At 35.4% G+C, this 21,719-nt stretch overlaps 1 protein-coding gene across 37 annotated transcripts in view; it reads right to left on the reverse strand.

Moving 5' to 3' along the window:
* The window catches only part of STAU2 (staufen double-stranded RNA binding protein 2), a 313,412-nt gene that overhangs the window by 147,576 nt on the left and 144,117 nt on the right, over positions 1-21,719 (reverse strand). For all 37 annotated transcript variants that reach the window (XM_048212633.2, XM_026495883.4, XM_026495882.4 and 34 more), the window contains 2 exons: positions 16,272-16,403; positions 3,931-3,991 (listed from right to left, as the gene is read on the reverse strand). In XM_048212633.2, coding sequence (XP_048068590.1) covers positions 3,931-3,991; positions 16,272-16,403 — 193 coding nt within the window. The remainder of the gene's footprint in view (positions 1-3,930; positions 3,992-16,271; positions 16,404-21,719) is intronic.

Below are 21,719 nucleotides of genomic sequence, written 5' to 3' on the forward strand. Positions count from 1 at the left end.
AATCTTTTAGTGGGTGGATTCAGCACATACCAGCGAATACCTTTGAGCTTAGTCCAATTTTGAATTAAGCTAGAGTTCACCTTTAAGAAACAATGAACCTGTTTTTAAGTAAAACCCTCTATTAATAAGAAACATGGAATGTGAATACAAAATAAAAGATATTATCAACTGGACTGTATCTAAATATTTTACAAAGTTTTCCATGAGCCGTCAGTAGATCTTTAAAATGCATGATCTTTAAAAAAAAACTTGTTAGTCATTCATCTGTAAAAATCTAGCTTTTTATGTGTATGCCAAGCATAAAATTGCCCCATGCTAAATTTAACACAAACTTCACATCACAGAGTTATGTGTTCTTGTACTTCAACATGACTATGACAGTGATTCAAAAGGTAAAAACACACTTAGAACAGTCAGTCTACCTTTTGCTGCATGAATGTACAAGAAAGCTTGAGAAGCATGCAAAAATTAGGTCCATATTTTAGATCTGCAGGCAATCAAGCCAGGAGCCAGGCTATGCAATCACAATCACTTGCAAAACCATTTAAACCATTTTTTAGTTGTAATCTTTAAAAAAATATCTTCCACTTCAAAAATTAAATGCACGTGTACATTAACTTTTTTGTCTACTTAGAGCTAGGTGCTAGCTATGCCAGGTTAAAATTTTCTTTCTCCTTTCCAATTCTGCATTCCCTGCTTTTAATTTTTGTACACTATGGTTCCAAGTTAATTTCATAATATTTATCCAAATAATGGTTAGCTAACTATAATTTGTAAAGTAATATAGAGTTTAATAAAGAAAATAATGTAGAGAGTCACTTTATGATAACATTCTGCTTTTTACAAAGTAGTATGTTACCTTTTCGGATGTTATTCAAGGATGGTTAATCATTTTACAAATGCTAGATTATTAAAGATACTCAGCATTATAAACTGGTATGTCTAACTCTTTTTTTTTTTATTTTAATGCTTTTTATTATATTATGTTAGTCACCATACAGTACATCCCTGGTTTCTGATGTAAAGTTCGATGATTCATTAGTTGTGTATAACACCCAGTGCACCATGCAATACGTGCCCTCCTTACTACCCATCACCAGTCTATCCCTGGGGGAATGGGATAGACTGGTATGCCTAACTCTTAACAGAGCACACTGAATATAAGACGTGAAATGAGTTGCTCAAGGTCAGAAAATAGGCCAGTGAGGCAGCCAGCACTTACTTGCAACCTCAAATTCTTGTCTTTCCCCACATGCGCCATCCCAAGAGATGCCTACTCTAATCTTTGCCTGCAAAACTCTTAACACAGGTATTCTTCAGGGGACAGAAACCGCTTAGGGCAGAATTTCAAACTTAAGGAATTAAGTAGAAAAGAATTTAACATAAATGTTACAATAATATACAAATTTAATTTTCAGGGAATGGATTCTCGCCTGAATGATCAATTACTAAGAAACTAACTTTTTGCTAATGTTGTATTTAAGTAGCTACGAGTTGGCTCCAGAGGACACTAGGGCGTCACTAGAGGAAACTAGCCATCAGGGAGTAGAACGGTTACATTTCAGAGCAAGGCTGTTGTTATCCTCTTTGGTAACCTGAGGCGGAGACCGCTCAGCGTTCAGAGCGAAGAACCCAGGCATCGGCTTTCTCACCTCTCACAGTTTGGAAGGGCTGAGGGATTGTATCCTTCTTTCAAATTCTCAATTTGAACTACTTGACACTGAAGGAAGTTCTAAAGTGTTAATGGTTTGGTTAAACTTCAAGCTGGCTCCAAATAGCTTTATCCCTTCTAACATTATGCCTAAAGCAAATCTTTCATGCATTCTTAACACATTTCTGATCACTGAAACTCACTGGCCTCTTTGTTCTATCTCTTCCCCTACTCGCAAATAAGTTCCAAAGCCCCTTAGCAAATAAAAAAAAAAAAAAAATCAAAGCTAAGAGGTAAAATATCGCTGTTAAATGAGAGTTTGCAGGTTATCTATAATGTGATTTCATGTTACAACTATCTGACTTCCATATCCAAAAGCATATTCTTTGAAAAATTATCTAGTGTCTGAAGTTAACTATTCAGATATAAACTACATACACATTGGTCACTTGGTACATTAAAAAACATCTGACAGATTAAAAGTGTTAAGAATGGGGGGGCACCTGGGTGGCATTGTCAGTTGGGAGTCGACTCTTGGTCTCAGCTCAGGTCTGATCTCAGGGTCGTGAGATGGAACCCCATGTCAGGCTCCACGCTCAGTGGGGAGTCTGCTTGAAATTCTCACTCCCTCTGCCCCTCCCCCCTGCTCTCTCTCTGCTCAAATAAATAAATCTTTAAAAAAAATACAAGTGTAAGAATGGAATTTTTTATAAGCCTACATAGAATTATATAATTTTTATTTAAAAAGGGAGGGAGAAGTCATGGAAGAAAATCTAACATTTATTACATACTTACTAGGAAACAGGTACCATGCTAAGTATTTTACAAAAAACTAAAATCAATTTAATGCTTTTTATATTCCCTTACCAAGGAATTATAAACCTATATATTCAAAAATCAAAGGAATTAAACATAAACTCTCTGAGAATCCTGACCTGATTCCATCCTTTTGGGGGGCTATGTGCTAAGCCTATCACATTCATCATTCTTATATATTTAGACCAAAGGCTCAGAGTCCTAGTAAATTATTTAAATTATTCCCAGAAAGTAACTCATGAATACCATTACGTCACTGAAATATTCTTTTCAAGAAGCTAGTTTTGATGATCCAAGAATTCAATTCTCATAAGCATGCTCTGACTAAAGTTTGTTACTGATTTCATTATACATCAGGAGACAAGCTGTTACTATCAAAGAATACTCTTCATTACGATCATTTACATCCTTCAGCTCAGTCAGCTTCCAGGGGTTATAAGGAAGAGAAATGGAGTTAGAAATGAGATAAATTTGGCTTCACTGAGGACTTCATTTCATAGGGTCTTCACTGACTGGCTATTTTGTTTTACTGATTTACAGTAAAATGGTCCCATCAGGGAAAACAGATGCTTTTTAGGAGAGGTGGAAGGAAGTTAAAGAAAGAAGCCCGTGCTTCCAATGCATAACAGTTCGACAGTGTACCTTTGAGAAAAGAAATAAACTGAAGGGATTTTCAAGTGTCTGATAACACTATATTTGGAATAAAACTGCTCACATTTCTCATATTTCAATTAGTGACTTTAATAAAATATTAAAAATTCTAACAACTCAGCACAATGTGAAAAATGCTTATTACTGTGTTAAATGAAAACAACACAGTACAAACTTTCATCTATATTATAATTATATAAATATGTATGTGTACCTAAAAAAACCTGAAATGTTAAACAGTTGATTTTATTTTTTTATTTAAATTCAATTAATTAACATATAGTATATCATTAGTTTCAGAGACAGAGTTCAGTGATTCATCAGTCTTATGTAACACCCACTGCTCATCACATCACGTGTCCTCCTTAACGTCCATCACCCAGTTACCCCATTTCCCACCTTCTTCTCCTCCAGCAGCCCTCAGTTTGTTTCCTATGATTAAGAGTCTCTTACGGTTTGTCTCCCCCTCTGATTTCATCTTGAAACAGGTGATTTTAGAGTATAATGGGCTTACAGATAATTGCTTTACTTTCTTGATTCTTTTATATTATAAGAATGTTGCAATAAAAACAGCTCTAAAAAATTAGATCCTCACCACATGGAGTAAATGGTACTCTGTTTGCAATGACTAAACCATGCTAAGAATATGAGTGCTTGTGTCTTCCATCGGCCTCAGGAAAGCAAACACCATGACTTCCTTGTCTCCCCACAATATCTCAAGCCCAAATAGATCCAATAAATATCCAGTGCCAGTCTAATCTCTGAACCACTGACGAACACCAAGTGTAGCCAACATGAAAGTGAAAACTTACTGTTATTTGTTGGTTCAGGAAACCCAGCCTTTGGACCACTCCATCCTTTGTTTTCCCCTGTCTGAAAGATTAAGTCAATTGTTTAAATCCAGAGAAACAGATTTATTCAAAAAGAAAAAAGTTAACTAATCAATTAAGCAAAGGCAAAGGACTCTCACGTGATTATTCTGCTTATTTTCAATCCCTCTCTGACCCCAGGACCATGGATATAAAAGTAACTAATATGAACAGTATCATTTCTTCCTTTTCCACATGCAAATCTATTCTTATGTCTCCTTCTGCTTTTATCTGTTCATCTAAATTCACAATTTAAGTAATCAACATAGCCCCATATTCAATACATGTATTATATACAACATAAGCTCTATCTAAATGGTTAAAAAGTAAACAATTCTTATTCAAACAGTAAACAGTAATAATCATCACAAGTGCTAAAGTGACTCAAAGAGCTTTATGGCTTCTGAGGTCAAATTAACAACAGAAATATTACTGTGTCTGTTCTGTAAAGTTCTATGACAAGGGTCATGAAATATTGCTAATGATATATGCAAAAAATTGAAAACTAAGCCCAAACTTTAAGTATAACTTGTAATATCCTGACTTTTGTCAGATGATTTGATCTGTTTCTTATAAAAATACATTCAGAGAAACCAAAGTATTTTGAAGTAGTATGTATTTTGGTCAAACTAATAAGTGACTTTAACTGGTTATGCTGTCTTTGTGTGGAGCTGGTATTATCGATATAAAGTACTCTGGGGGGGGGGAAGTCGTACTTCCTATTATAATCAGCATTTTATATTTACATTATCAGATGTCAAAGCTGAAATGGATAAATAAACTCCAGATATAAACACAAAATGCAATCCTAGCAAATAGTGTACCAATGTGAAAGGACAGAGGAGGAATAAACACTCGTAAATGCAGATGGGTGTCCATGGAAGACCTGGGGAGACCCCACATATACATTCTCTGTGAAGCTGAGATCACAGAATGAGAGGAAAGCTGCTGAGGGAGGTAAAAGTTTGAGGAAAGTGGAGAAAGGAATAAGTCAGTCACATTAGGGAAGAGAAGAGCAGGCAGGTTAGAAGAATGCAGATTCTCAGGCAAGTGAGGGATCAGCTGAAGTTCGTAATAAATTTAGCATTTCATTCCTCCTTTCATTCTACTTATAACCGAGGTTAGTTTATTAGATTATATGCCCTTTGTCTAATTTTTCACATTCAACTGAATCCCAAAACTCTCTGATTTCTACCTCGACACTAACAAAACTGCTTTTGTAAGACTTCTGCTTAAACATGACAGAGTGAACAGAAGGAATAATCTCTCTCGCCCCACCAACATCTCTAAATTGATAATCCAATAATCCATAACTCTTTTTCCCCTCTCTTCTGCCCACCTACCCCCAAACAGAATACGAAAGGACTCAACAGCAGAAGAGATAAGCCTATCAAAGTCTGGAATCAGAAAAGCAGATAAACAAGTTGTAACTGACCTAGCAGACCCAGTCTGAAGAATGAGAAGCCAACAAAGACCTTACAAAAAAGTAAACTGATTTGTGTCCCCAGGACCCCAAAAAGCCTCAGGAATCAGCACACTCGGTACCTCTACAGATGAATCCTGGAAGGGCCTAAAAACAGAAAGATTATCTGGAAGTCTTTCAAAGTGCTATGAAATCTCTAGCTCACCTCTTTGACCCCAAAAAGACAGATTTCCTAAGAGGTATCCTCTTAGGAAAGGCTAAAACAGATAGACTCTGAACACCGGGCACAGCTGTAAGTGGGACAGATAGGCCACAGTGCAAATGAGGAGATGGGAGTCTAAACTTATCCTGGAAGATAAGACACCCAGTGCCCTTCCCCATTTTGGACTCAGAAGACAATAAACAGCCAGGTTTCTGACCACAAGGAATGGCAAAGACAACAAAGGGAACAGAATAAAACTTTCAAAAAAGATTAACATTTTTTAAAGTACTCAGAGCCACAGAAGAAATATTATACCCACTAAACAAGAATAAGAGGCTATAAAAAGGAATATTCTGAGAATGAGGAAGAGCTCTGGGAAATAAAAAATACAATTGCCAATGTAAGTAATTTCAAAGAAGGACTGGAAGACACAGTTAAAGAAATCTAGAAAACAGAACAAGAGTAGAGAAGTAAGGAAGAAGGAAGAAAGCGAAGAAGAAAGGAAGGGAGGCAGGCAGGCTGGCACAGAAGACCATCCGTAAAACCAGCAGGTATCCTAGAAAGAAACAATAGCAAAAATGGAGGGAAAGAAATTATCAAAGGAATAATATAAGAAATTTCCCACTTTTAAAGTGTATGAATTTCTAGATTGAAATCCAAATGCCCAACACAATTTACCAAAGAATACACACATCAAGCCAATCATCCATGAATTTCAAAACTCCTAGGAAAAGAAAAAGTCAGAAAAGCATCAAGAGGGCAAAAACATAAAAGTTTCATTTATAGGCTGAAGAATCAGAAGGCTTTGGAGTTTCAAAAGTGGCCTTAGGAGGCAGAAAACATTGGTGGAATGCCTTAAAAAAAATCTGTGAAAATATTATTTCAAATTTAGAATTAGATCTCAGAAAGACTATCAATTAAGTAGATGGGAAATACGAAGATACTTCAGACCTACAAGATCTCAGAAAATATTTGCTCCCCAAGTATCTTCTACATGCAAGCTACTAAAGTATGTGCTCCATGTAAACAGGGAAGTAAATCAAGAACAAGGAAACCACCCGGAAAACAGGCAACTCGATGGAGAGAGACAAAAGAAATTTTCAAAATAATGGTTAAGAGAAGAACCCAAAATACTAGCTCAGCAGACCTATTAATCAATCCAAATTAGAAGAGAAGAATAAAGAGCTCCAAGAAAGATTTTAAAAAGGAACTAAAAAATTACATGATGTATTTACATTTAAGAGAGTTTGGGGATAAGTTACAAAGATGTAGAGAAGCATACACATGGAGTATGTATATGAGAGTCAAGTCTTCATTTTTCATAGCTCAGATAATATCTAAAAATGAAAAATGTAGAAATAGCAATATGAGTGACCGACAACAGAAAAATAATAGAATAAACAGCTGAAGCATGTGGCAAGTGGTTGCCTCTGGAAAAAGGAAGCAGAAACGGCCAGTAGCAGGGCATTTTATCATAAACCAATAGCATGGTTCTTTATCATAAATCTTGAGCACTTATACCATTAATCTTGAATAAATCTTGACGTTTTATACGTATCAGTATTACTTTGACCAATATGATAATCAAATATAAAAAAAGAATGAAGCACATGCCAGTTTTGTCTTTTTTTTTTAAGATTTTATTTATTTATTTGAGAGAGAGAGAAAGTGAGCACAAGCAGGGAGGAGGTGCAGAGGGAGAAGCAGGCTCTCCACTGAGCAGGGAGCCCAATGTGGGGCTCAATCCCAGGACCCTGGGATCATGATCTGAGCCGAAGGCAGATGTCCAACCGACTGAGCCACCCAGGTGCCCGACCAGTTATGTCTTGATGTAGAATAAACTCTACAATATAAGTGAAACCTCAACATATGAATGGAAAAGAAAATCAAGATGTAAAAACAGTGTATTTTAAAGGGGTGGAAAGAATGTTCCACTTTTTCTTAGAATGTAGAAATGTATCAATGAGAAAGCACAACAGAATGTAAAAAAATCATTAACTTCTCTTGAATCCATCAGAGATCTGAGATTGTAAAACAAACAAGAGAAATGAATTCTAGAGTGACAAACCCCTCTGAGGAGATGCAGGGCTCAAAGTGTTTCAACACTGGCAGAGCAAAGAAGGAAGAGATGAATGCTATAAATGCAAGTGAGAAGTAAGTAGATAAAATGCCAATAAATTCTATGGGGCACCTGGGTGGCTCAGTTAGTTAAGAGTCTGCCTTCAGCTCAGGTCATGATCTCAGGGTCCTGGGACTGAGCCCTGCATTGGGCTCCCTGCTCAGTGGGGAGTCCACTTCTCCCTCTCCCTCTTCCCTCAACTCATGCCCTCTCTCTCTCTCTCAAATAAATAAATAAATAAAATCTTTTTAAAAATGCCAATAAATTCTAAAAGACTGAGTGTGAGCTAACACAACAGTTTAGAAAAACTAGGATCTCAGGCAAAAGCTCTTTTCCATGGGCCTCTCCTGAGTACTCAGGAGGACAATCAACCAGAGGTACAACTGAAAATTAGAGAGAGCCTCTCTTAGTGGAGCAGGTATGCAGCTGGTGAATGTCTGCCACTGAGAGGAAAGCATGGAACTTTAACACACTTCTCTTGACTTTTTTCTCATACAAAGCAAAAAGCTCAAGCCACTAGAGAAAGGGGAGAAACAAATCCCAACTGTCTCTGGGGTAGAGACAAAAGATTCTGTTGCCCTAGAGGTTTAGGCAAAGACTCACTGTTCCTGGAAAAGCAGTAGAAGCAAAAGCTACGTACCCCTGAAAAAAAGGGGTAGAAAACACTCCTGAAAGCAAGGCCCTGCACCAATATAAAGCAGAGGTCTCAAAATGCTGATAAGGAGGCAGGAAGCACCCACAGATCCAAAGTAAAGTTTGGCTACCATGGGGAAGGAGGCAGAAACATTGATAAAAACCCACCTCTGAGATCCAGGCACACAGTCTGCTTGAGAATGAGTCTGGGCAAGAAAATCAAGAACTATGTCCTCACACCCACCATACTTGATGATCAAGTAATAAGCAGAAGAGCTGACTACAGAGCGTACAGATACACCTCACCCCCTGGCACAGTGAAGGAGGGACTGCTGAAACCTGAGGGCAGAGCAGAAACACTGAGGGGAAAATCGTCCCCAAACCTCACCCGACACAAAGCATAGATAATAGCATACCACTGTTGAAGGAATCTGAAGCCAGCAGTGATGATAGCAACAACAAAACTCAAAATGAGCTCAACTGCTGCCAAGATTGATGCCACGCTCCACACTAACAGTCTGACAGAAGAGACATGCCTCTCAACATAAATACTGTTAACTCAGCCTCCATGATTTCGCAATATACAATGTCTAACATTTATTCAAAAATTATGAGACACTCAAAACTGCAAGACTTACCCATTGTCAAAGGATAAAGAAGTCAACAGAACGGGACCCAGAGATGACCCAGAGATCAGAATTACAAGAAAGAAATTTTACGATACCTATGATTAGCAGGTTAGAAGATTAAATGTATGTAATATATGTAATGTAATGACAGACAACAAAGATAAACATACAGGAAATCTAAGCAGAGAAACAAACCATAGAACAAAAGCAAGTGGAAACCTTGGGGGAGAGTCACTGATGAAAATTGATGCTGATGTCATTATTAACAAGTGGATACAGATGAAGAAATAATCACTAAAATGGCAGATAAATGAATAGAAATTACTCAAACTGAGGCACAGGGGGAAAAAAGTAAAAAATTAAAAGGAACAAAAAATACTGGAGCTACAAAACAATACCAATGGTCTAACAAATGTGTACCTGGAGACTCCATAGAAGAGAGGAAACAAAGAATAAGAAATATTTGAAAAAAATAATAGCTGAGAATCTGACAAAGTAGCCAAATTATAACAAAACACAGATACCATGTTCAGAGACCACTAAGCAGGAAAAATACAAAAAGGGGATGAAAGGAAGAAAAGGAAGAAAAGGAAGAGATGGGAGGAAGGAAAGAAGAAGGACAGGGAATAGGGCAGAAGGATAAAGGAAAAAAGAAAAAAAATCATATTTAGACATATCATAGTCAACCTGCTGAGAACTAATGAAAAAGGAAAATTCTGACAGCCTTCGAAGGGAAAAAAAATACATGAAGAGGAAAGAGCAGGTAAGAATTATAGTAGATGTCTCATCAAAAACTACATAAGTCAAAAGACAATGGAACAAGATCTTTCAAAATACAGTAGCGCCCCTTATCCACAGGGGATACATTCCAAGTTCCCCAGGGGGTGCCTGATACCATAGGCATACTGGAGACACTAACAATAAAAGCAGCAGACAGAATATCAGAACGAATACAGACTTGAAAGAAGTCGAAAAGAAAATTAGAACCTTCCTTGAACTAGATGAAAATAAAAACTCAACTTGTCAAAATCTGTAGGAGAGAGCTAAACCAGTGCTTAAAGAGAAGTATATAGCATCAAATATTACATCAGAAAAGAAGAAAGTTCTCAGATCCATAGTCTTGGCTTATAGTTTACAAAACTAGAAAAAAAGAATAGAAAATTAAATTCAAAGCCAGTGAAGGAAGGATAAAATAAAGAGCAGAAATCAATAAAATGGAAAGTAGAATAATAGAGAAAATCAATGAAACAAAAAACCTGGTTGTTTCGAATGGATAAAAAAATTAATAAACTCCTAGTCAGACTGATCAGGAGAAAAAGAAGACAAATTACCAACAGCAGGAATGAGAGAGGGAGTTATCACTACAGATGCCGTAGCTATTAGAAGGATAAGAGGAGAATGTTGTAAACAATTCTACATCAATAAATTCAACCACTTAGAAGAAATGGAGAAATTCCTTGAAAGATTCAAACTGCGAAAGTTCCCTCAAGCAGAAGTAGATACCTGAGGAGCCCTATATCTATTTTTTAAAACTCAACTTATAGTTAAAACCCTCCCACAAGAGAAATCTTCCCCAGATGGCTCTACTGGTAAATTCCACCCAAAAATTAAGGAAGAAAGATTACCAAACTCTTCCAAGATTCCAAACTTACTATATAAGGATCATTACACTGATGCTGATGCGACAACCAGACAACAGTATTACAACAACAAAAAATACAAATCAGTATCTCTTACACATGCAGCCATAAAAATCGTTGAAAAATACTAGCAAATCTATTCCAGAAATACATAAAAAATATAGCCAATACATCATGATCAACTGGGGTTGATCAGTCAGGCAAGCTTAGTTCAAGATTCAAAAAGCAATCAATGCCACCTGACAGCCATTAGGATGGCTATTATTTAAAAAAAACAAGACAAAACAAAAACAAACACCTACACACACATACACCCCTCCCCAAGTGTTAGCAAGGATGTGGAGAAATTGGAACCCTTGTACATTGCTGGTGGGAATATAAAATAGTACAGCCACTACAGAAAAGAATTTGGCAATTCCTCAAAATATAAAATTTAGAATTACCATATGATTGAACAATTCCACTTCTAAGTATACACTCCAAACACTGAAAGTAGGGACTTAAAATAGATACTGGTACACAATTGTTCATAGCAGCATTACTCACAATAGCCAGAAGTTGAAAATAACCCAAATGTCCATCAACAGATGAATGGATAAACAAAACATGATATATCCACACAATGGAATATTTATTCAGGCTTTAAACGGAATGAAATTCTTATAAATGCTACAACATGAATGAACCCTGAAAACATGCTAGATGAAATAAGCCCAACAAAAAAGGACAAATATTGTATGATTCCACTTACAGAAGCTTCCTAGAAAAGGCAAATTCAGAGAGAAAGTAGAACAGTGATTACCAGTGGCTGAGTAGAGGGAAGAATGAGGAGTTAGTGTTTAATGGTGTACAGTTACTATTTGGGATGATGAAAACATTCTGGAAGCAGATAGCAGTGATGGCTGCACAACACTGTGAATGTAGTTAATGACACTGAAATATTCACCCAGAAATGGTTAAAATGGTAACTTTTTGTTATTTATATATATCATAAATTTTTAAAATCCATCAGTGAAATTCACCATTACAACAAACTAAACAGAAAAATTATATGACATATCAACAGATGCAGAGAAAGCATTTGGCAAAATTCAAAATGCACTGATAATTAAGTAAAAAAACCCAATCTCTTAATAAAGCAGGAATACAAGGAAATATCAATCTGATATAGAGTTATCTATAAAAAAAAACACCTACAATCATTACGGTATAATGGTTAAAGACTGAATGACTTTCCTTTTAAGATGGGGAGCGAGGTAAGGATATCTGCTTTCCTATTCAACAATCAACCACTTCTGTTCACCATTGTACCAGATGCTCTATTCAGAGCAATAAAGCAAGACAAGTGGATAAAAGCATATGGATTAGAAAGGATGAAATAAAACTGTCTTTATTCATAGACAACATGGCATTCAATGCAGAAAATCCCACATAATCTACAAAATAAGCTATTGTAACTTATAACTCAGTTTAGCTAGGTCGCAGAGTACAAGGGCAATATATAAAACCAACTGTATTTCTATACAACAGAAAAGAAGAATTGGAAATTAAATGGTTCAGCCACTGGTTTAAAAATCAACACCATTAAAAAAATACCATTAATAACATATCCAAAAACATGACACACTTAGGGATAAACACAGAAACTGTGTAAAACATTTCTACGAAAAAGTATAAAACATTGCTGTGAGATATTTCTAAAAACCTAAATAAATGGAGAGCTCGATTTTGATCGTGGACTGAAAAACTCCACATCAAGATACTGACTTACGTGAAACTGATCTATATATTCAACACAGTCCTAAAGAAAACTTCCCCGTTGGCTTTTTTTTCTTGGTAGAGACTGATTCTAAAACTTCTATGGAAATGTAAAGGCTCCAGACAAGCCAAAACAAAACAAAACAAAAAGAACAAAAACAGAGTTCTTTATCTGATTTCAAACCTTACTTAAAAAGCTACAGTCTATACATAGTTTTAATAGCTTCATGTTAGACATCTGGATTATTGGAACAGAACAGAGACTCTAGAAACAGACCCACAAATACGTGGTCAACTGATTTTCAACAAAGGCGCCAAGAGAATTCAATGGAAAAGCACTAATCTTTTAAACAAATGATGCTAGAACAACTGGATAACCTATGCGGAAAAGGAGGAAAGGAGAGGACAGGAAGGAAGGGAAGGAGAAGGCAGGGAGTTCTTTATCTGATAAAGAATTTGTGTCCAAAATATGTAAAGAACTCTTACAACTACTCAATAAGAAAGCAAACTATCCAATTTTTAAAAAGACAAAACTTTGAATGGGTATTTCAGGGAAGAGATACGAATGGTAAATAAGCATATGATAAAACACTCAACATTATCAATTATTAGGGAAACGCAGACTAAATTCCAATGGGATAACATTATATACCTACTAGTCAATCAAAACTATCAAAACCAACAATACCAAGAGCTGGAAAAGATGAGAAGTAATTGGAGCTCTCAAACACTCCTGGTGGGAATACAAATTGGTACAGCCTCTCTGGAAAACATCTTCACATTTTTTTAACAAAGTTACACATGCGCTTATTATACAAATATGTATATGAAGATTATACTAGAGAAATATATACATATAAAGACTTATACATGAATGTTTACAGCCACTTAATTTATAATAGCCTCAAACTAGAAAAAGCCCAAATGATGGTGAAGACTAAAGTAATAATAGACAATAAAAAAGAACAAACTAATGATAAATTCAACAACACAGATGAATCTCAGCATTATGAAGGCAGACGCAAAAGGCTTCCTAATGTATGATCCAATTTATATGACATTCTGGAAAGGCAAAATTATAGAAACAGAAATCAGATCAGTGCTTGCCGGGTGCTAAGGAGAGTGGAAGAGATTAACTACAAATGGGAACCTTTTTGGGGTAACAGAAATATTATACATCTTAACTGTGGGGGTACTTAATGAACATGTACACACATATAAACAGACATATGTCAAAATTCATTGAACTGCACCTCAGTAACTGAATTCTTTTATAAAGTGGGGCTATACTCATATATACACATAGAATATATTTATTTATATTTATCAAATCCTTATATAATATTCACTATACTTCAGACAGCATTCTAAATGCTGTATAGATATTAACTATAGATGTTTTCAAAAGAGAGACCAAGGGTCTCAGAGTGAAGTAAGACTAGCTTTTTCTCACTGTTCACTCTTTCATGCTATTTGAATTCTTTTAGCCATGTATCTATCTTATTAAAAGAACTTTTTAAAAACCTGCTTTTGCAGGTTTTTAAATTGCTTTTGCCACATTCATCACAGATATTTTGACGAATCAGTGTATTCAGTCCTTCTCTTGATCTCCCTGCAACATATGACTGCTACCTACTTCTTCAAGTCACTCTCTCTTCCTGGTTACAGGTTTTCTTTCCTTCTTCTTCCTTTTCCCCCATGCACATAATCTGCTACTGAAAGCGTATCATGTGCACTTCAGAAATACCTCAGGTATCTTTCCCCTCTTCTCTACTACCACTGCCTCAGTTGAGACCCTCAGCATCTCTTCCCTGAACAGCTCTGCTAGCCTCCTAACTGGCCTCTCAGCCTTCAGTTTCATCCTGCTCAAATACACTCCCTATGTTACTTCCAGGATTGTCTTTTGAAGAATGCGAATCAGATCATGTCACTTTCGTGTTCAAATCTTAAATTAGTAATTCCTCAAGCTCTTTAACTCACATGAAAACCATGGTCTCAGCTAGTCTTGACTTTCCAGATTCATCTTTGTATTCTCTAGGTTCTAGGATACTATAATTTTTGTTCCCTGATCAAAGCCCCTCACTGTTAACACTTAAGAGGGGTTTGTTTTTCAAGTGCAGGGACCGAGTTCCAGTCATCTTGTTCTCTTCAGTTGCAAGTGTTTGCACTGGGTAGGTGCAACAGTAAATTTTATGTGTCAATTTGTCTGCACCACGGTGACTATGTATTTGATCCAGCATTATTCTGGGTGTTCTGTGAGGGTGTTTGTGGAAGAGATTTGCATTGAAATCACTGAACTCTGAGTAAAGCAGATTCCTACTCAGATTCCTCTCTGTAATGTGGGTGGGCCTAATTCGTTGAAGACCTACCTAGAAGAAAAGGTTGACCTCCCCTGAAGCAAAAGTCCAGAAAACTTCTGGACTCACATTTAACTCCTGATTCTCCAGCCTGCTGGACTGTGCCTCAGATTTTGGACTAGCCAAGCCTCTGCAACCGCACAGGCCAACTCCTTAAAGTAAGTCTCTGTGAGTTGTGTACGAATGTGTATACATACATACACACACATACACATCCTGTTGGACGGCTTCTCTGGGGAACCCTGAACAATAATACAGTGGGTGTACAAAAAAATGTTTTTCATATTAATAAAGTTAATGCTTTTTGTTGTTTTATTTTCACTTAGCATACAAATACATGCCTATGAGGAGATTTATTTTGACATATTTTTATAAATCACTCACCAGTTTTAAGTCAATATAAATGTGTTAAGTTAAAACAACATATACACAATATAAGAACTACAGAATCTTGAACACATGTTAGGTTTCATGTTACAAATACTTTTAAAAGAAGAAAAAGCATTGACTAGCCAGGTTATAAAAACAGAATTGAAATCTCTAGCGATACCACACAGACAAATAATTCTTAATCACTCAAAATAATTGCCTAGATATTCACAGCTGTCTTAAAAAGAAAAGTAAATTTAAATGTTTTTTAATAGAAGATTTTGTTTTTAATCTAAATTTCAGAAATGTGTTCCCACAGAAACCGAAAACATCTCTAAAACAGAATCCTTATGTGAGAAAATGGAATGGGAAAAAGAGCATATTTTTTTGATAGAAATAATTATTAAGCCTGTTTTATGAATTTTCATTTAATAAAATGTTTAATAAAAGTAATTTCTACATGTGCATAGATAAAATGATAATATAAAATGAAATTAAGCTAGTTCCTGCTAAGTTATCTGCCAAGTGCTGAATTTGGGGTTCTCTGCTTCTCTTGCAACAGAGGTAGGTGTTAATGATGTCATTAACTGCTGTAGAAGAAACAGGGGACCATGAACATAAGTCTTGGCAGAAAATAAACACCCTCTGAGTTTACCTTTAAATTTAAAGTAAATAGAAAAATTAGTTTATAGAGCGCCTGTCCAATATAGTTCCTGCCCTAAAGGGATAACTCAGGATCTTTATTTCCAGTGTTTTCAGCTGTATTTCAGAAATAAAGGCTAACAAACTCTGTTCTTCAAAAAGCACAAATTAAAACTGTGGCTGTACAGCAAAAACCGCAAGTCAATAAGCTAAAAATTATTCAACTGGTATTATATAAAATATATACAATGGTACAATTTTTTAATATTTGCCAACTGTAAGATTATGATTAATATTTCATCTTGACCCCATAAACAGATGTTATTTTGTACCTGGAGAATCTACCTTTAAAGATACGGAGTACTGCCTTGGGGGGGAAAACCCAAACCACTGACTTCTACTTTAACAGTAGTTAAGACATTACTTAGAGTCAAAAACCCTGGAATAGGATGTGCTCATCACTCTGATATTCTGACAGGATAGGCATATGTACATGTAAATTTAGCTCTCACCTTGTCAAGTTGGTCTTGAAGACTAGTGGATGCTTTATAACCAAGCTGTAACAGCATTGCCTCCGCAGCATTTTTTTTGGCTATCTTTTTGTTAGGTCCTGTTCCAGTAGCAACTTCATTGCCTACTTTTACCTGGTAAGATTAAAGTAAGAAAGTGATGATAACTGCTTTGGTAAACAGGGGCTCTATAACACCATAAAACAATGTGTTATGCTCTCTAGCATTCAAAAACATAAAGTTTCATCCATAATAAAAACAGCAACTAAGATACTATCCCATTTACATGTTATATATACAAGTGAAAATATACATGGAGAAAAATATGACAATACGGTCCTCAAAATGACAACGGGGGTTTATCTTAGGGTGACAGAATCTTAAATGATTTTTACTTCCTTACATATTTCTATGTTTGATTTTTTAAACAATATTATTTATATAAGCAGAAAAATAAAATTCATATTGTAACAGAGTTTATGTTGGTTAAGAATACATTTAGTATTATTTATTTATTTATTTTTTAAGATTTTATTTATTTATTTGACAGAGAGAGAGAGAGACAGCCAGCGAGAGAGGGAACACAAGCAGGGGGAGTGAGAGAGGAAGAAGCAGGCTCCCGGTGGAGCAGGGAGCCCGACATAGGGCTCGATCCCAGGACCCTGGGATCACAGACGCTTAACGACTGCGCCACCCAGGCGCCCCAGTATTATTTATTTAATAAGCTGAAAGACTGAAATTCATGGTGGTGCCATTTAAAACAATGTTTACATTGCATCCCAAGTTTGCAAAGGTTTATATAAATAGTTCCTGAGGAAAATTAATATACAAGGGTTAATACAATATTGTGGTTAAGAACAAAGATTTCCAGGTCAGATCTGAGTGTGAAACTATTTAGGGGTGCCTGGGTGGCTCAGTCGGTTAAGCGTTGTACTCCTGATTTCAGCTCCGGTCATGATCTCAGGGTCATGCAGTCAAGCCCTATAAGGGGCTCTGCACTGGGCACAGCACCTTCTTAAGATTCTCTCTCTCTGTCCCTCCCCAAACCTCCCTTTCTCAGTCTCTTTAAAAAAAAAAAAGAAAAGAAATTCAATTTTATTACTTCCTAACTGTATGAGCTGATTCAAATTAGTCAACATCTCTAAGCTTCAGTTTTTTCACCCAGGGATAATACAACTACCTCATAGTATTGCTCTGAAAATTAAACAAGAAAATGTATGTGAACTACAGTGTATAATAAATCATAATTGATCAATAAACAGGAGCTTTTTATCATTAGAACTATTCCACAATTATCTTTGGCAAACAACTGACATATACATATATGTCTATACATGTATTTAAATATGCATCAGCCATCTCATATCCACACATATATTTTCTGAATTGGGTAGTGTTTTTAATGATGCATCTGCCAAGAGCTAATGCAAATACAAAAAGTAAATCAGAAAGCCAAAAGGAAAAACTTTAAAAATAAATTAAAATTTCTTAAAGACTTATTTATTTGTGAGACGGAGTGTACACGTGAGCAGGGGGAGGGACAGAGAGAGAAGCAGATTTCCTGCTGAGCAGAGAGCCTGCCATGGGGCTCCATCCCAGGACCCTGCGATCATGATCTGAGCCAAAGGTAGACGCTTAACTGAATGAGCTACCCACACATCCCCCAATTTTTTTTTTTTTAATTTTAAAAGAAAGCAGAAAGTATAGCTTTACAAGGAGAAATAAAAAATACACAACCACAGTGGGATTTGTTTTTATGAATTGGTCTAAAAAAATGATCAAAGCAGCAAACAAGAAGATAATCAGAACTTCATAAACAATGTAGTCTGAATAAATCTACAGGCAAAGAAGAAACCACAATAAAAATTAGAACATATTTTAAGTAAATAATAACAGAAATACAATATATCAAAATTTGAAGGATGCAGCTAAAGGAGGGTTGAGAAGAAAATATATAGCCATAAAAACTTAGAGAATGGCAGGAATACAGTGAGCTAAACATCCAGCTCAAGAAGTTATTAGAGCAAAATAAATCCAAAGAAAATAGAAGAATAAAGACAAGGGCAGAAATCAAGGAAACAGAAAACAAAATACAATAGAAAATTTCAAAAAGCCAAAAATTGGTTCCCTGAAAACACTGATAAAATGATAAATCAAAGGGTAAGACTGATTAAGGAAAGTAAGAGAAGACACAAATAAGAATGAAAATGGGAGATTACTATAGCTTCTGTAGCATTAAAAAATAATAAGGGATGGGGCACCTGGGTGACTCAGTCAGTTAAGCATCTGTCTTAGGCTCAGGTCATGATCCCAGGGTCCTGGGATCAAGTACTGCATCTGGCTCCCGTGGGAAGCCTGCTTCTCCCTCTCCTGATTCCCCTGCTTGTGCTCACTCTCTCTCTTTCTTTCTCTCTGTCAAGTAAATAAATAAGATCTTTTAAAAAATAATAAGGGATATTGAGTATTTTAGCTAAAAATTTTTGAATATTTAAATAAAGTGGAAAAATTCCTCAACAATACAAATTACCAAAACTGGCACAGAATAAACCCCAAACTGTACAGCTCTATAACTAAAAAAAAATTAAAACAATAATTAAAACCTTTTCCACAAAAAAAACTACAGAGAGCTTCTCCAGCAAATTCTACCTAATATTTAAGGAAGACTCATACTAACCTTACAAAAATTCATCTAAAAATAGAAAAAGAGAAATCAGTCCCCAATTATTCAGTGAGGTATCACTTTGATTTCAAAATCCAACAAGACCAGTATAAGAAAGAAAAGTTACAGACCAATTTCATTTATGAATGTAACTGTTAAAGTTTAAACTGTGTAAGAGTAAACTGAACAAAGCAATATATAAAAAGAAAAATCATGACGAAGTCAGGTTTATCCCAGAAATGCAAGATTGGTCTAACATTTGAAACTCAAAATCAAAAACAAAATCTGCTATATTAATAGGTTGAGGAGACCTAACATTCAGCCATCCTAATAAATGGAGCAAAAGCATCTGCTAAAACTCAATATCCATTCATAATAAAAACTCTTAGTAAACTACTAGGGAAAAAAGGGAACTTCTTAATATGATAAAGGGTATTTTGTGAAAAACCTATAGCAAACTTCAGCAAATGTTAAACTAATGTTGAAATTTTGAAATTAGAAATAACACAAGGATGCCCTCTATTTTTACTAGTACCTAACATTTTACTAGAAACCGTAGACAGAGCAATAAGGCAAGAAAAAATATAATACAGAATTAGAAGTATAAAAACAACCTGTCATTATCTGTAGATACAATATTTATATAGGAAATCCAAGAATATCTACAGATAAAGTATAAGAATTTATGAGTGTTAAGTTTTCCATGTAAATAGTAGTACATAAAAGCCAACTGCATTTTTATATCCCATCAACAATCAAGTAGGAAATTATTAAAAGGTATCATTTATATTAAATGAAAATCAAATACCTATGATGTTAAGAACTTTATATAGAAAATAATAAGCACTGAGAAAAATTAAGATAAATCTAATAGAGATATGCCATACTCATGTACTGAAAATCAATATGATATCAATTCTCTTCAAATTGACCTATAAATTCAATGAACTCCCATCAAAATCCCACACATTTTTATAATACTTGACAAGCTGATTCCAAAATTTACATGGAAGTACAAAGTGCTAAGACCATCCAAGATTCTTTTGAGGAAGAATTTGGCTGCATTAAAATTAATTACTTCCGTTCCTCAAAAGAGCATCACTAAAACTGGAAAAGGAAAAAAAAAAAAAGGAAAGTCACAACACAAGAAAAGATATTTGAAATGTCATGTAACTGAAGAAGACTCACATTCTAGAATATATAGTGAATGCCTATACATATTTTTTAAGGCAGTACAAAAACAAGAGAGCTGAACAGGCAATCTATATATGAAAATTTGGATTGTTTTTACCAGATGTCACTGTGCTTTGTTTAGAAAAAACTTAGCTTCAATAGCTTCGTGCCACTTTAATAAAATTTAATAAATTTTAATAAAATCTAATAAAATTTCATAAATTTTAATAAAATTTAATAAAATTTCACGATTACAATACACTGTGAATGAATTAGTATGTGGTACAACTAAATACAGTTGTCAGATAAAAGCATGATACTTCCAACCCATAGTTTTCTTTTTTGGCCTTTGGGTGAAAGCATAACTGATTATTTCATTTGTCTCAGAACATATCAATTCCCATCTGGTATCCAGACTTGTGCACTGTTTGCCATTTATTCTTACACCAGTATTTAGGTTTTATTTGTGTTACCATTTCTATCACTACTTTTAAACTTCAGTGAATGAAGTACTTCTAACACAGTGGTTAGGAAAAAAACAACTTAAATATAAACAATGTGCAAATTATATGACAAAGAAATTACACTCTTTTAATAGAATTTTAGTAAAAATGAACTAAATGACCTAGTTCTTATAGAATATGAAACACTGAAAATGTATTCATTATAGAATTTCTGTAACAACTATCACAAATGTTATAGTTCAAATCTGTGCAATGTCTTTGAAATATTTTATTGCTTTTTCTTCTGAAACTAGAAACCATCACATTATGACAAATCAGTAGTCATCCATGGACCTCACTCAGAAGCACTGATCAAGTACTGTCCACAGTTGATCCCTGGAGCTGAGCTGAACACACGCTACCTCCCATATCTGTGCTGGTCTGCCCTGACCTGAACACAGTAGGCCCTAGGTATAATGCGCTTGAGTCCCTGGCTAAAGACAGGCCTTTGCTACCTGTTAGTTTTTCCAGTGTTTGATTTGTTCCCTAGCTTCACCAACCCCTGTGTTGTTGCTGGAATGCTTGCTAGCTAACAGATTAGGCCAGCTACGTCAGAAGCTTCCTCTACTGCTCTGAGGGTCAAAAGACTTGCCAAAGTAAATGGAAGCAAGATCACTGAGCAGCAAAAAACGTTTCATCTGTGTTTACATGCCAAATACACCTCATTCACTCTCATTCAATTCCTTTGCTGCTTCATCTCTAAATCTTACTTATCTACCCAGGTCTGATACTCTTTGACTCCAATCTCCTGCTCTAGGGTAATGTTGTCCCTATCTCAGCATTCATGTTGGGTATCTGCCAGCTTTCCACTTGACCTATTCTGACACCTTCAAGACTGACTGCTAGAACAGGTGCTTCCAGATTCATTTTTGCCATTCACCCACCCCTTGCCTCACAAAAGTTTTTATGGTGACATGGTTCAATGGTTTGCGGGTAGTTATCCCAGATTTATTTGTTAGTATTGGAAAAGATGACTTTGCTGAACTCTGATTCCCTGCTAACAAACACAGTGGTCACTCAAAAAAAAAAAAAGAAAAAATCACATCATTATAAAAGCAATTAGGTATGTAAATAAACTTCATAAGTCATCTTTCTAAAAAACTCAAAAAATTTTTA

This window comes from Ursus arctos, unplaced genomic scaffold, assembly GCF_023065955.2.
Source record: "Ursus arctos isolate Adak ecotype North America unplaced genomic scaffold, UrsArc2.0 scaffold_6, whole genome shotgun sequence".
Classification (NCBI taxonomy): domain Eukaryota; kingdom Metazoa; phylum Chordata; class Mammalia; order Carnivora; family Ursidae; genus Ursus; species Ursus arctos.